This window comes from Bison bison, unplaced genomic scaffold (genome assembly GCF_000754665.1).
Source record: "Bison bison bison isolate TAMUID 2011002044 unplaced genomic scaffold, Bison_UMD1.0 scf7180017864297, whole genome shotgun sequence".
Classification (NCBI taxonomy): domain Eukaryota; kingdom Metazoa; phylum Chordata; class Mammalia; order Artiodactyla; family Bovidae; genus Bison; species Bison bison.
Genome location: NW_011494869.1, coordinates 7232254 through 7246474, shown reverse-complemented (window position 1 = coordinate 7246474; position 14221 = coordinate 7232254). Strand labels below are relative to the sequence as shown.

The 14221-nt window shown below is 58.2% G+C and overlaps 4 protein-coding genes across 6 annotated transcripts in view; 2 read left to right on the top strand and 2 right to left on the bottom strand.

The window, feature by feature from the left end:
• Positions 1–1495, bottom strand: part of B3GNT9 (UDP-GlcNAc:betaGal beta-1,3-N-acetylglucosaminyltransferase 9) — a 2886-nt gene extending 1391 nt beyond the window's left edge. Inside the window, exon 1 of the mRNA XM_010851121.1 lies at positions 1444–1495. Within this exon, the coding sequence (XP_010849423.1) occupies positions 1444–1495 (52 nt within the window). The remainder of the gene's footprint in view (positions 1–1443) is intronic.
• Positions 1496–2577: 1082 nt separating this feature from the next.
• TRADD (TNFRSF1A-associated via death domain) lies at positions 2578–8539 on the bottom strand. Its single transcript, XM_010851069.1, has 5 exons — positions 8462–8539; positions 4994–5152; positions 3825–4102; positions 3544–3742; positions 2578–3408 (listed from the first exon to the last, which is right to left on the bottom strand). The coding sequence occupies exons 2-5, from the start codon at positions 5142–5144 to the stop codon at positions 3098–3100; spliced, it is 939 nt and encodes a 312-aa protein (XP_010849371.1). The 5' UTR covers positions 5145–5152; positions 8462–8539; the 3' UTR covers positions 2578–3097.
• A 55-nt stretch (positions 8540–8594) lies between these two features.
• FBXL8 (F-box and leucine-rich repeat protein 8) lies at positions 8595–12320 on the top strand. The gene is given in 3 exon segments (XM_010851070.1): positions 8595–8680; positions 10206–10375; positions 10969–12320. Coding segments are annotated over 2 exon segments (1125 nt in total). The 5' UTR covers positions 8595–8680; positions 10206–10223; the 3' UTR covers positions 11942–12320.
• A 491-nt stretch (positions 12321–12811) lies between these two features.
• The window catches only part of HSF4 (heat shock transcription factor 4), a 5352-nt gene continuing 3942 nt past the window's right edge, over positions 12812–14221 (top strand). For all 3 annotated transcript variants that reach the window (XM_010851066.1, XM_010851067.1, XM_010851068.1), the window contains exons 1-4: positions 12812–13011; positions 13653–13761; positions 13851–13978; positions 14071–14195. In XM_010851066.1, coding sequence (XP_010849368.1) covers positions 12889–13011; positions 13653–13761; positions 13851–13978; positions 14071–14195 — 485 coding nt within the window. In that variant the 5' untranslated portion in view covers positions 12812–12888. The remainder of the gene's footprint in view (positions 13012–13652; positions 13762–13850; positions 13979–14070; positions 14196–14221) is intronic.

Below are 14221 nucleotides of genomic sequence, written 5' to 3'. Positions count from 1 at the left end.
GCTACCGCCCCGCGCTCCCGGAGGGGAGGCCGCGGGAGGCCACAGGCCAGGGGTCTCCGGCTACTGGTCGTTCACCCCCCTCCGGGGTCCTCCTGTTTTGGACCCTAACTCCCCCCACTGGGATAGACACCCTGAAAGGACAAGAGGTTCCTCCTCTTAGTCGTCTGCCACCCTCTCAGCTCCGGCCCAGGACAGTGCCCCAGAGCCGGGGCGAGAGACGCGGAGCCTCGGCCCCACCCCCTTCCCGCGCCGAGGCCGAATCCCTTCCAACCATCCCTACCCACCACGGCGGTCCTTGGGATCCTGACACACCTTCTGCCCTTGGGAGTGGCGCGGCCCCGGATGCCGGGGCCTCCGGGGCTCAACGCAGGGTCCCAAGGGCGGCCATGGACGGGGCTTGGGCCAAATGCAACGTTGGCAGGAAGGGGGGCCAGGGCCGCTGCCACGTGACCCTACAGCTGTGTGCGCCTGGACATCTGGAGCTCAGCTCCGCCCTGGCGCCGCGGGAAAGCTGTCTCCAAGTGGAGACTAATCCCTGAAAGGGATCCTCACGGTCAGCTATTTCTCCGGAAGGCTCCAAGAGGTGAGTTCTGGTCTTCGTTCTGACTTAAACTGCCCAATTCTGCCTTTCCAGGGGACAGGAAGAAGCACTGGCCTTTTTGGTTAGTTTCCCCACCCTTGCCTCTCCGGAGCCGGAAGGGCCTGGGCTGGCAGGAGCCCCAGCGCAGGCGGGCTTGTCATCCCCTGGCCCCTCCCAGGCCATCCTTGGAAGTGCCTCTTTTCTGCGTACCAGGAGCCCTGGTTCCCCAGGTACATGGAGTCTCCTTTCTCCTGGTTCTGCCATGCCCGCCAGCAGACACACCACACACACAAGGACCAAGACGACTGCTTGCTCAGTTCTCACAGCTCTGCCAGCAGCTGTCATGGGTCATGCCCAGATGGGGGTACTCCTTCTCAGGGAGTCAGGTGACTCGCCCAGGATCAGACAGACAGAAGGTAAGAGCACTGCCCAGGACTTCTGGAATTCCATCCAGGACTCCTCTGTCCTCCCTTGCCCCTCTCCCTACCCATCCGCAGGGATACAGGAGAGGGGGCCAACCCTGTCTTCTTTAACTTCACAGGTGAGCACTTCAATCTATCTCTGCAGAGGCAGTTCTGAGTCCTCTAGTCCCTGGTGGCCCAGGCCAGCATAGCCTCCTGCAGGAGGAAATAACCACGCCTAGGCCCACTGCAGGCCAGACAGGCTGGCAGGGATTGGTTCAGCTTAGGGAACTCCAGAAGTAGGTCAGTGTGCAAAGGGTTTGATCGGAACCCAGGCAGGCAGAGAGGTGAAGACTGAGAGGCCAGACCTTGTCCAGCTATGCTGCCACCTCTCTCTCCCTGGAACTCAGAGCCTCCAGGTGGGGCCTGGAGTAGACAACCCCACCCCACCCCCAACCCCACCCCGGAGTTTCTGAGGGCAGACTAGGGATCCAGCACTGCTGCCCAGCGCCATCTTCTTTCCCAGTGGCTATGACTGCTCCTTCTGACTTCTTCCCACCAGTGTTCTGCCTTCCAAAATAAACCCTCCATCCTGGGCCTCACCCTCCTGCTCACAGACTTTTCAGGAGTCCTCTCCTATCTGTGGCTTTCTCTACTGCTTCCACTCCCATCCCTCCTGTGGTCTGGTATCAGGCTGTCCCCACTATGTCCCAGAAACAGCCTCCACCTAGTAACCTTTTCCCTGACTCCAGTGGACACTCCTCGGCCTTCACAAATTCTCAGCCTCCATCACAGCAGGTAGAGCCATTCCTCTGGCTTCCAATCTGGTTTTCCTCCTTCCTCTTTGGGTTGCTCTTTTTTTCCAGTTGGTGTCCTTCAGGACCTCCCCCTGGGCTGTCCCAGCCACTCCCGCCTGTATATTTCAGAGTCCTTAGCCTTGACCCTCTCCTGAACTCAAAACTACAGCTCTAGCTATCCCTGAACTCCTGGTGTTCGATAGGAACATCACGCCCAGCTTGTCCCAAACAGAGCAAGCGCTTCACCTTCCCCAGGGCCCCTATTTCACCAAGCAGATCGCTCCTCCCATCTAACTGGCAAAACTCTGGAGTCCTCTCCCACCTCTCTCCTCATTCAGTGTCACCAGGCCTGTTATCCTTTGTCCTAAACAGCTCTCAGTGTTCATCCTTTTCCTCCATCTCTGCTACCAACTGCCTCAGCCTGGGGACTGTACTCTCTCTCCCTCTGAATCCTCACTCCCAGCCTGAACTGTCAAACCCCTTTAAAGGCCTCTCACTTGCCTCCAGATAAAATCCAAACTCTTGTAAAATGCCTCTGCCTCCCCCACTCTCCAATGGGTCTCTGCAAATCCACCCACCCCTAGATCCAGCCACTGTAAACCTTCTGTTCTAATACCCCTCCCTCTCACCTTCCTCAAGACTTCACCTGAGGCTGGCCATGTCAAGAATACTGCCCTTCTCTCATTCCATCCCCGCCCCAATATTCACACTCATTTCTCCCCAAGGAAGCCTAACCCCTAACCTGGGTTAGACCCCTGCTCAGTTGTTCCCACAACGCCTTGTATTTTTCACATCCAAAAAATGGGTTGTATTTTATTACTTTATATTCAGAGTCCCACACTGAGTGTGAACTGACAACGGACAAGAATCATGTGTTTTGTTCACCACAGTATTTGCAGCACCCAGGATGATGCCTAGGATACAGTAGGTCCTTAATGAATAATAATGAATGAAGAGGTAAAGTCTGGCTGAAAGCCCTTCTTTTAGGGTGGGAGAAGGTGAAGCAGACCTTGCAGCAGGTCTGTTCTAGATACTAGGGTAGAGACCCATTCACTCTGTCTCTATCCTAGTATCTAGAACACAACGCCCAGTGACACCCCAGCAGACATGGTGGGTGTTTGTCTGACTCCTGGAGAGGGCCTCCATCATCTCTGCGCAGCAGCTCCAGCAGCTCAGCTAAGTGGGGTTGCTAAGTGTGGTCTCAGAGTCGCATGGTGGACAAGAGGTCAGCAGTAGCAGCAGAAGGGACCTACGGTCATCCAGGTGCTCCAAACCCTGGCTGGGCAACTGACCGACCTCCCCTTTCTCTGGTACTCGGCCTAGGCCAGGCTGCCGTCAGGATTCGCCAGGCCCAGCAAGTCCTCCGCCAGGCTGGTGAGCTCGTTCTCTTCGAGCGCCTCCACCAGGCGCTGCAGCGTGGCGCGGCGGCCCTCGGCCTGCACAAAGCGCCGCAGCAGCTGGAAGGCCTGCTCGTACAGCCCGTCGCGCTCGTATTCATAGGCCAGTGAGTCCAGCGCCGGGTCCCGCAGCGCGCGGCAGCTGCGCTGCAGAGAGCGCCCCACCTTGCGCCACTTGAGGCCCACTGAGCGGGCGAACTTCTGTTGATCCTGCAGGTTCAACGGCCGGTTCACTGCAGAGAGAGTGGGGAGGGAGTGAGCTCGGGATACCCTTCCATTCCCGCCACAACTACCCGGCCCAGACCTCGCCCCTCCCCAAGCTTCATCCTCCTGAGGATCCTGCCTTTCCCTCTCTCCGAGAGTCTCACCTATGGGCTGACCCTGGAACAAAAAAGTCTGGCCAGGCAGCGGTGGTGGCGGTTTCTCCTCCGGCGGAGAAGGTGCCAGAGACTGCAAGGGGGCTGGAGTGCCTTGCACGTCGCTTCCTTGGCCCCCCGCCGAACCGCACGTCAGATTCCTGAGCGCATTCTCCAACTCGGTGAGTTCCTCATCCCGGAGCCGGTCAGGCTAGAGAGGAGAGTGCGGCGTCGGTGGGGGTCTCCGCAGCGAATTCCCGCCCCACCCCACCCTGGCCCCAGCCCGGCCGCACCTTCTGGGCGCATATGCAGTTCAAACAGCGCTCCTCGTTGGTCAGCAAGGCATCCAGCTGCTCGGCGCCAGCGCGCAGCTCCAGTTGCAGTGGCACCGAGTTCAGGGCCAGTGCCCGAGCCAGGCACCCTTGCAGCGTGGCTCTTAGCGCCCCCTCGCGGTAGGCGCGGAGGAAGCGGCTGCACGCCTGGCGCCCGCTGAAACGCAGTTGCACGATCAGCTGCGGATCGCTGCGGTGGATCTTGAGCATCTGCAGCACGTCGGGGCTCCCGCCACTCTCTGCGGAGGCGGGCAGTCAGGCGCCATGCGGGGCCATGCTCCATGAGGCCGGAGAAGGAATGAAGCCTGAGATGAGACGCCCCCCAACCCCCAGACACCTAGGGGCGCAGGTATACTCCAGAGTTCCCGGCTGGGAAGCCGAATGATGAGGCAAACAGCAACAACCCAGAATAAAGGCCAGGACCTATCACAAGGATCACCCTGAGACGGAGTGGGTGCCACTCTGAAGCCTCAAATGAGGGTTGACAAAAGGAACGTAGAAGAGACTTTGCAGAGTAGAAAGGGGCGTTTGCCCTGGGCACCCCAGACCTCTGGGTAGGCAGCTGGCCATGCAGTGGGCGGGAGGTTTCAGGTCTTCCGCCTCCTAGTACTGCTTCCCCCCTCCCAAGGAGAGGGGCTCTCACTGTTCTGAGGCTGGGGCCAGATCCCCCAACCAGCTTCAACCTCCTGTGGCCTCTGCCCTCAGATGGGAAAAGTAGGCTGGATAGGGAGGTACTGGGGAAGGGTCTTGGGCAAGGAGTGCTGCAGTGAGAGAGGAAAAGAAGAGAGAGAGTGTAATGAAAGATAAGTAGAAAGCAGTGAGCAAGCGGCCTGATCTGGGGAGTGGGGGAGGGGCATGGAATAGGGGAATATTAGTGCACACATAGGTAGACTACACACAGACACAGGGACACAAGTCTATACCGAAGGGCACTTATGCGTACCAGAGAAGAAAGACCCTACATAACCAGGCATCCTCCTCCTGTCATCCCCAAGGAATCTTTTCCTCAAACCAGTGATTAAGCACAAGCCCACAGAGTCGAAGAGGTTGGGGGGGGTCTCAGTCCCTGGCCCCGCCCACAAAAGCCCCAGGCCGCCCTTTCTTCCCCAAGTGCCTGCCCAGCCACACACCTGCTAGGGCAGTCTGGAGAGCCCCGTACATTGCCACTTTCTGCTGCTGGTGAGCGTAGGCATCGGACAAGACCACTTTGTCCAGTGAGGACTCCACAAACAGGTATGCGCTGCCCACCCACTCCTCAAGCCCATTTGGCCCAGCCGCCATCTTGCCTCCTGGGGACAGAGATAGGCATTCAGATCACCCCCGGCCCAGCCCTGGAGACAGCTTTCCAGTCCCACATGGCCCAGCTGTCCCCACCCAGATGGCACACTTTTGAAGGTAAGTTCATAATCCCCTAGGCAGCTCCTTTTGCTTCTGGTCCCAGCTCAGCTAAGAGTTGTAGTCAGGACTGTCCCTCCACTGCCTTCTCTCAGAAAGAGCCCAGGGTCACAGGGGTGGGAGAGGAGAGGGACAATGTTGCAGTAAAAGCAAAGAAGTTCTGCCCCCCTCCTCAGGGCAGGGTGTCTTTCTTTTCAAAGCTGACTGGAGACACCCTCCTCCTGGATGGTGCCCACCCCCACAGGACAACCAGACTCATGTCCTGGTATGCCTTCAGTTCATATTTGAGGATCCCCACAGGAGAAGGCAATGGCACCCCACTCCAGTACTCTTGCGTGGAAACTCCCATGGATGGAGGAGCCTGGTAGGCTGCAGTCCATGGGGTCGCGAAGAGTCAGACACGACTGAGCGACTTTCACTTTTCAATTTCATGCATTGGAGAAGGAAATGGCAACCCACTCCAGCATTCTTGCCTGGAGAATCCCAAGGACAGAGGAGCCTGGTGGGCTGCCTTCTATGGGGTCGCACAGAGTCGAACACAACAGCAGCAGGGATCTCAGAGCCCCCACTTAGGTTTATTCTCCAGCATTCCTGCTGTACCTCCTGGCTTCACTTCAAAGGACACCTGTAGTTTGCTCCTGCCCAGATTCTCTACCCCAGTCCTGACTGACCTCTGGGGACTTCCCTCTACCCTTTTCTCAATCCACAGGCCTGTTGGAAGGACCAACCTCGCCCCTGAAGTCCAGCCTAGCCAATCTGCATCTTCCATTCACCTTCCTGAAATGGTTTGTTCTGAGTTGGGCATAGGATTCATATTGGACCTATCAGAATCAACCTGCAATTTGGGCTTCCCTGTTGGCTCAGTGAGTAAAGTGTCTGCCTTCAATGCAGGAGACCTGGGTTCAATCCCTGAGTTGGGAAGATCCCCTGGAGAAGGAAATGGTAACCCACTCCAGTATTCATGCCTGGAGAATTCCATGGAAGGAGCCTGGTGGCTGCAGTCTATGGACTGTCAGACATGACTTAGCAACTAAACCAATAGGAAAGAGGAACAAGTTTCCCTTTCCTATCTTGAAGCTGAGCTAGAAGGAAGGGTAGGTCTCCTTTGCCATTCTCAGCCTGACTGAGAATGAAACTGGCATAGAAAGCTACAGAGCCAAGAGATGAAGAAGTGCACCCCTAACCACACCATGTCCCCGGCTCTAGCTGCATCTTGGACTTTTCTGTTATGTGAATTAAATCATTCCTTTTTAGTCTCAAGTCTTTGGAGACAGTCTCTTGTCTGATGCCATTCAAGTTGTTCTGATACAGGCTCCTTCTCTGTCCAAACACAGTCAGGGCCCTTGACATTAGCATCTCCTCTAATCTATCTTCAACAAAATCCTAGCTCTAGATCAAGGAGCAAAATTCTCACTCAGGGAACCATGGCACTGGCCTGTCAGTGGCCTCCCAGCTATAGCACTATGAGCAACAGGTGGAGAACTGCCCTGCCTCTTCTTCAGACCTTACCTGAGGCAACATCATACCCTTTTCCTAGAAAAATGGGTTCAAGGGAATTCCCTGGTGGTCCAGTGGTTAGGACTCAGTGCTTTCACTGCCAAGGGCCTGGGTTCAATCCCTGGTCAGGGAACTAAGATCCCTCAAGCTGTGCGGTGCAGCTGGCAAATTTAAAAAATAGTAATAATAAAGGAAAAGAGAAATGGCACCCTCCACTTTCACCGGACCTGGCAGGAAGAATGATACCTGATAATCCTACCCTGAGTTTGAGCACAGGGAACATATCTTTTGACCAGCTCCCCCCATAATCTTTTGGTAGAAAACTTACTAATACTTGTGTGTTTATCCAAAACAATAGAAATTAACAAAAAATTAGCATTGTTTATTTCTCTTGGGGAAGAGGGAGATTGGGGTGGTTTTTATTTTCATTTTATTTAAATATTCTACTTTATGTGAAATAGAGATTTCTTTTGTATTAAAAAGACATATTTGTTTTTCTTAAAAAGCAAAACAAAACAAAAACGGGGTAGATGACAAGTGGGACCAAGAGCAGTAGGGAGACAAGTGGGAAGTCCTGGGGTATTGACCCAGAGTGGAGAAGTGGGAACCTGGCCCCAAAACATTTCCTCTTTCACATCTTCTTAGCCCCCTGACTGAAGGGTGCTGACCCCATAGGGTGGGTAAGTAAGGGCAGGACCAGACAGTCCTCTGCCCAACTGGCCAGCCTGCAGGACACTGCAAACCAAGAGGAGGGGGAATCTCTGTCATACTCTCTAGGACTGGAACAGGAGAAGTCAAACCAGCCTGATAACTGTTGAAAAGTGGCAGGGGTGGGGCGGGGTGAGGGGCGGGCCTTGCCTCGCTAAGCCCCCTTGGGAACTCTTGTGTCCCTTCACAGAAGCCCCTCCTCGGGAAGCCCCGCGCCCCACCCACCTGGAGTCCGCCTCTCTACCAGCGGGGCCCACCGGGGTCCTGGGAACTCCTAGTTGGGCTGAGATCGTAAGGGACACGTGGGTACCGACTCAGGAAAATATGCCCCTGCCATCGGTAGCCAGCCGGCGTAGCGCTCTATTAACACTGACAGAGGATGAGATGGTTGGATGGCATCACTGACTCAGTGGACATGAGTTTGAGCAAACTCTGAGAGATGGTGAAGGACAGGGAAGCCTGGCGTGCTACAGTCCACGGGGTGGCAAAGAGTTGGACACGATTTAGCGACTGAACAATAACAGTCCTGAGTAGCTCCACTTCTGGCCGGCTAGGCGGTGACGACCTGCAGGGGTGGCCTCTCAAGGACTGAAAAGCTGCGAGTCCCAGCATCTACTCAAGTAGAGCCTCTCAGAGTTCTAGAGGGGAGCTCCCCGGCCTCCCACTAGCCCACCCTCCTGCTGGAGTTTCGCGTTTGCAACTGACTCTGACCGGCAAGGGGTTTCTCTCGAATGTCTGTTCAGAACCAGTACCACCCCGTCCTCTCACCCACGGGGCCCTGCCGCCCCTTGAAAGCCCCTAGCTGGGACAAGGCACTCGCAGGGGCCAGCGTCGGTACCCTCGCTCCAGCCTCCCACGGAAACAGCCCAATAGGCCACCACCACCACCACTTGACCCGAGCAGCCGCGGGTGACAACCGCACCGCGCCTGTGCTCCTGAGTCAGGATCCGCCTCGGCTCCTGCCGGCAACGGAAAGCCCACCCACCCTCTGCACTAACCTGGCCGCCTGGGCCCGGCCTGGATTCCCACGCCCGCCGGCTTCCACTGGACTCGCGCTGCTTCCGGGTGTGCGCGGAGCGCAGGGGCGGCACCCCAGTCCGAGCCGCCCCGTCCGTCCCGGCGTCCCGCCCCCCGGGTTCCCCGCGGTTCCTTCCCGCCACTGTCCTCTGCGGCCAGTCCCCAACCTCTGGGCAAAGCCCACCCGATCCGCTGCGCAGGTAAGACACTGGCGCCTGAGGTCAAACAGCAGGCGGAACTGCCCGCGGCAAGGGACTTCGAGGACTTGCGGTTCTTACGAGACCGGAGGGCCCCAGGGTGAGAGCCGATTCTCTTTCTCCAGCGCGTAAAGGATGGAGCAACGAGGGGGCGTCCCCTTCTGGGTGGTCGAGCTCCTCTGATTCTACCTGACACTCTGAACTGGGTGCCTAGTTCAAGAGTGGTGGAGGGTATCAGAAACTCCCGGGTACTCGAGACACAAATTCCAGCAGGGACCGTTAGCCTAGAAAATATGGGAAAATAGAAAATTGGCCAGTGGCGTCAAACGTTGTGTACGAAAACCTTTAAGCACCTTAAATTAAAATTGGCAACTTCAAAAAGGACGCACAGTCTCCAACAAAGGCCGCGCTCTGATGTGGGTCTGTGGAATTCCAGTTGAGCCTAAACCGCCCAACGGGTGCCTGGGCTGCTCGGGGTTCAGGATCGGAATTTGAATCCAGGGTCCCTCAGGCCCCCATAACCCCAAGATTTTCTCCGCCTCGCTGGCCTCTCATTAGAAGAACCCAAGTTGTCTCCCCCAGTGAAGTGGAGGAAGGAGCCTCTCTTCTCCTTGCGTATTCAGCTACGCCCGACCCGCACCTCTGCTTCCTGATTGGCTCCTGGTACCTGTCAATTAAAAGTTTTCCTTAATGTTCCCGCCCTATTAACCCTGCCGTCACTCTCTAGTGACGGGTGGGGCTAGGACCAGGTTTCTCAACTTGGGACCTGTGGCATACACCTGCACTTGTTGAAATTCATATTCCTGGACCCTACTGTTTGAGGAGAGCTTGATTTAGTAGGTGGGGCCATGAAATCTGTAAGGTAAACAAATGTCCGGGTGATTCTGCTGCCCAGAGCCCTTTTAGAAGCCATTTCAATGGCCCTTGGTGTTTGGGCTCCATCGTTCCCTAAGTACTCAGGGTCTAAGTTGGGAGGCAAGCAGTTCAGTGACCTCTATAAGACTAGTCCGGGCTCTCTGGCCGCCGTGATGGTGCGGTAGAGGGAGACTGGGGCGAGGGACTGAGGAAGACGTGGTGGTCTGGAGTCAGGGCCTGGGCAATGGCCCTCCAACTTCCTCAGAGACTTTGGTGACTAGGAGAAAGATCTGACAGCATCGTCCCAAATCCAGGTATTTGGCTTTATCAACCTGGTGCACGGGTTGTGGTGAGTTCCTTCTAATAGAGTATTATAAAACGTGGATTCGTTCAACAAGTGAGAACATAGTTTAAAGGAAGAATCAGAAATGCTCGGCATCCCAGGCAGATTTCACGGATCTGAGATCTGTGTACAGAGTTCCAGGCTTGGTTTAATAGCTTGGTTAAATGCTCTGCTGTCACAGTCTTGAAATCCTCGATAATATTTTAAACAGAGAGACCCACGTTTTCATTTTGCACTGGGCTCTGCAAATTTACATAGCGGATCCTGGGCCCCAGGCATTTCTACACTTATGCTCCAAGTGTTCCCCTGAACACTGTGGCCTTCCTGCAGGGGGGCCCCCACCTGGCCATGGCCGAGCCTGGAGAACAGCTGCCGGAGGAGGTGCTGGCGCTCATCTTCCGCCACCTGCCCCTGCCCGACCGCGCTGCTGCAGCGAGGGTCTGCAGAGCTTGGGCTGCCGCTGCCACCTGCAGCGCTGTGTGGCACGACACGAGCATCAGGTGAGCAGGCTCTCCCCCCTCCCCCCTCCTCCCAGTATTGGTAGAGTCAGAGGTTGGGGCGATGCAGTGACTCTTCTCCGTATTAAGAAGCGTCATTTCTAACATTGGCCACCTACTGTGTACCAACCATTGTTCTAAGGGCCTTACGTATACCAATCTTTCTAATCCTCACAAACACTTTATGTGATGGACGGATAGTAAGTATTATTATCTCCATCGCACAGATAAAAAATTGAGACAGATTTAATTACTTCCTCACTCAGCTGAGAAGTGACAGGCAGAATGTGAATGCGGCAGCTCACAGGCCCCGCCCCGCCTCCTGAAGACCAATGAGAAAGGCCATTTTCTAAAATATCCTGGCTTTCTCAGGCACGGTTTCAACTGGCGGCAGATGCGTCTGAAGGAAGGGACAGGGTTCCCTCGTAGCTTCCCTAGGAGCGACCAGGCACGGTCGGACCAAGGAGGTGTGTGGGTAGGAGGCAGGAAGTGGGGATGGTAACCGGAACCCAGAGAGAGGGAAGGGTTAGAGTCCTCTCGCCAGGTCGCAGGGACTTGGCCGGCCGACGCCTTTTCTCCACCACTCTACCCCCAAGTTGCGACTGTGAGCTGGAAGGCATGCTGCCGCCGTATCTGTCCGCCTGCCTGGACCACGTTCAGAATCTATGGCTGGAATTTGAGCCGTCGAGGAAGTCGAGTCGCAGGGCGGCCACGGACTTACTGACTGCACTGACCGGCCGTACCCCTGGGCTGCGAGGCCTGTGCCTGGAATGCCGCGGAGAAAAGCCGCTCTTCGACGCCGGCCGCGACGTCCTGGACGCGGTGCACGCCCTCTGTGGGGCGGCCCGCGCGCTGCGCCACCTCGACCTGCGGCGCCTGCCCTTCTAACTGGACGCCGCGCTGGTGCTGCAGGTGGCACACGGTTGTCCGGAGCTCCGCAGCCTTTTTCTAGATAACAGAACGCTGGTGGGCAGCGTGGGGCCGGGCTCCGTGCTCGAGCTACTAGAGGCCTGCCCCTGCCTGCGCGCCCTTGGCTTGCACCTGGCCAGCCTGTCGCGCACCGCGCTTGAGGCACTGGCGGCGCCAGAGCGCGCGCCTTTCGAGCTCCTCGCCCTGCGGTGCGCGTGTCCGGAAGACGCACGCGCGCCCCCCCTGCCTGATGAAGCCTGGGCCGCGTTGAGCCTCCGCCACCCGGGACTGCAGGTAGAGCTGGAGCTAGAGCCGGTGCTGCCTGCAGAGAGCGTGACGCGCGTCTTGCAGCCAGCCGTACCCGTGGCTACGCTGCGCCTCAGCCTTTCTGGGGACACCGTAGGTCCAGTGCGCTTCGCGGCGCGCCACTACGCCGCAACATTGCGCGCGCTTGAGGTGCGCGCCGCAGCCTCGGCCGAGCTGGATGCCGCACTGGAGGAGCTGGCAGCGCGCTGCGCGGGCCTGCGCGAGGTGCACTGCTTCTGCGTGGTGCGGCCTTCCGTGCTGCACGCCTTCCGCGCGCGCTGCCCGCGCCTGCGCAGCTACACGCTCAAGCTAACGCGGGAGCCGCATCCCTGGCGGCCCACGCTTGTGGCGTGATGGGACAAACGCTCTTTCTGCTCCCTGCGGACGTGTGTCCTCTGAAATGCTGCGTGGGTTTGCCCAGGGGCGGGCCAGCTGTTCGCCCTCTTCTTTGGGACTCTTGCCTCTTGTCCCTCTCGAGGATTGGAGCCTATGTATGGAGTGGCGTCGGTACCGGTCCAGGGCGCCCTGAGTCCATTCATTGCTTTCAACATCTGCAGACACCCACTGTCCCCACAGTACAGGGATCACCCTCCTCCAATCCCAGTCCTCTGCAAACATGTCGCTAGCTCGGCGGCCCTGGCGTGGGGGGAGGGAGGGCACTGGCTCAAGTTGTGCCTCAGGGGGATGTGTTAGTGCCTCTGGAGTGAGTGTGAAATAAATCAAGCATTATCTCTGCGTCCTGTGAAAGGCCGGGTCTGCTCTGAACTGACAGAGGCTGGAAGAAGGGTAGGGAGGGTTTGAGACCTCAAGGTCCATTTCTACCGGTGCGGCTGCATCGGTCAGGGTTGGGGTCCTGACATCTTCGGAATGACAGCGTCCCAAGTTCCGCGGGAGGGTATCTGCTTCTCCTCCCCACCGTCGCTGCTCCTATCTGCCACTCTCCCGAGGCTTGGCTGTGCCCATTCCATCGCTTTCCCAGCCTACATCAGGCTGTGTACGCTCGATTTCTCCCGAAGAACACAGGAGCAAACAGCGGGCCTGAGAAGGGTGCGACTCAAACTCAGGTCTCCCTCCCTCCTGCACCCTGCCCCCACGCACATCCGATCCCATACTGCCCTTTCGGTCCGCTGGTGTTGTGGCCGCGGCCAGAGCCCCGCCCCGCCAGTTCGCACGTGGCCCCCGCCTGACCCGGCGCCGGGAGGCGGAGTAGGGCGGGGCGGGCGGCAAACGCAGCACTTTCCGCGGCTTTGACAAGCCCGCGGCGGCCGGGCCCGAGCGCTTAGCGGGGCCGAGACTGCGCCATGCAGGAAGCGCCGGCCGCGCTGCCCACGGAGCCGGGCCCCAGCCCAGTGCCTGCCTTCCTCGGCAAGCTATGGGCGCTGGTGGGCGACCCGGGCACCGACCACCTGATCCGCTGGAGCCCGGTGAGGGCTGGGGCCCCTCGACTTCCTCAGTGGTCCCCGGGATTCCTCCACGTCAGTGAACGTCCACGCTCATCAACCCCTGCCTGGGACGGGGTTGTGGGTCCCTTGATTCAGCCGTCTAGGGTAGGCGACGGCTTGGGCGGGGGTTGTGGTATTGGAGATGGAGGTGAGGCGACTTCCTTCGGGCAGAGGAAAGGGTAGGAGCCTTCTGAAGGAGACCCAGCACCCGAAGGATCTTCGAGGTCTTCTAGTTCCCACCCTATCCCATCAGACAGATGGGTAAACAGAGACCAGGAGAAGGGAAGGGCTGGGTCTGATTCTAACTCAGAGTCACAACGCGGGTCGGGGAGCCATCCGGGTCTGGAACCCAAGTCTGGCCTCTGCGCCTCCTCCTAGAGAACCGAGTAGGGAGTCTGGGTGGGCTGGGGTAGAGGTTCATTGTGGTCGCCCCGGGATAGGCCTTAGAGCTGGTTCCGGCCCGGCCTCGTCCCACGTCCCCATGAATGACAGTCTCGGTCTCCAGAGTGAGTGTGAGTTTGTGTGCGCGCGCCAGACCACTGGCTTGGCCGTGGGCGGGCACCGCTCACCGTGTCGTCTGGTCTCCGCCCGCACCGTGAGTGGGCGGGCGGTGCTCTCCTCAGAGCGGCACCAGCTTCCTCGTGAGCGACCAGAGCCGCTTCGCCAAGGAGGTGCTGCCCCAATACTTCAAGCACAGCAACATGGCAAGCTTCGTGCGGCAACTCAATATGTGTGAGTCCCTAGGGCCTAGTGGGAATCGAGCGTGGGTGACTTGGTTCGCGGGGACTTAGCAACTTACGCTCCCGCGCCCCGCTCCCTAGACGGTTTTCGGAAGGTGGTGAGCATCGAGCAGGGTGGCCTGCTGAGACCCGAACGGGATCACGTCGAGTTCCAGCATCCGAGCTTCGTACGCGGCCGAGAGCAACTGCTGGAACGCGTGCGCCGCAAGGTTAGGGGCGGCCAGCAGTGACCAGCGAACCTGAGTGGAAGTGGGACAGCTATTTCGTGCGACCCTTACCTGAGAGAGCCTCCCACCTGCAGGTGCCCGCGCTGCGCAGCGACGACGGCCGCTGGCGCCCCGAGGACCTGGGCCGGCTGCTGGGCGAGGTGCAGGCTTTTCGGGGAGTGCAGGAGAGCACCGAGGCGCGGCTGCGGGAACTCAGGCAGTGCGGGGGGAGGGGGCGGAGGGGGC

Excerpts from the sequence above, each read along its gene's own strand:
- TRADD (XM_010851069.1), bottom strand. The coding sequence starts at position 5,144 with ATGGCGGCTGGGCCAAATGGGCTTGAGGAGTGGGTGGGCAGCGCATAC. Across the intron at positions 4,103-4,993 it reads TCTCCAGACTGCCCTAGCAG|AGAGTGGCGGGAGCCCCGAC; the intron begins GTGTGTGGCTGG and ends CCGCCTCCGCAG. Across the intron at positions 3,743-3,824 it reads ACTGCATATGCGCCCAGAAG|CCTGACCGGCTCCGGGATGA; the intron begins GTGCGGCCGGGC and ends TCTCCTCTCTAG.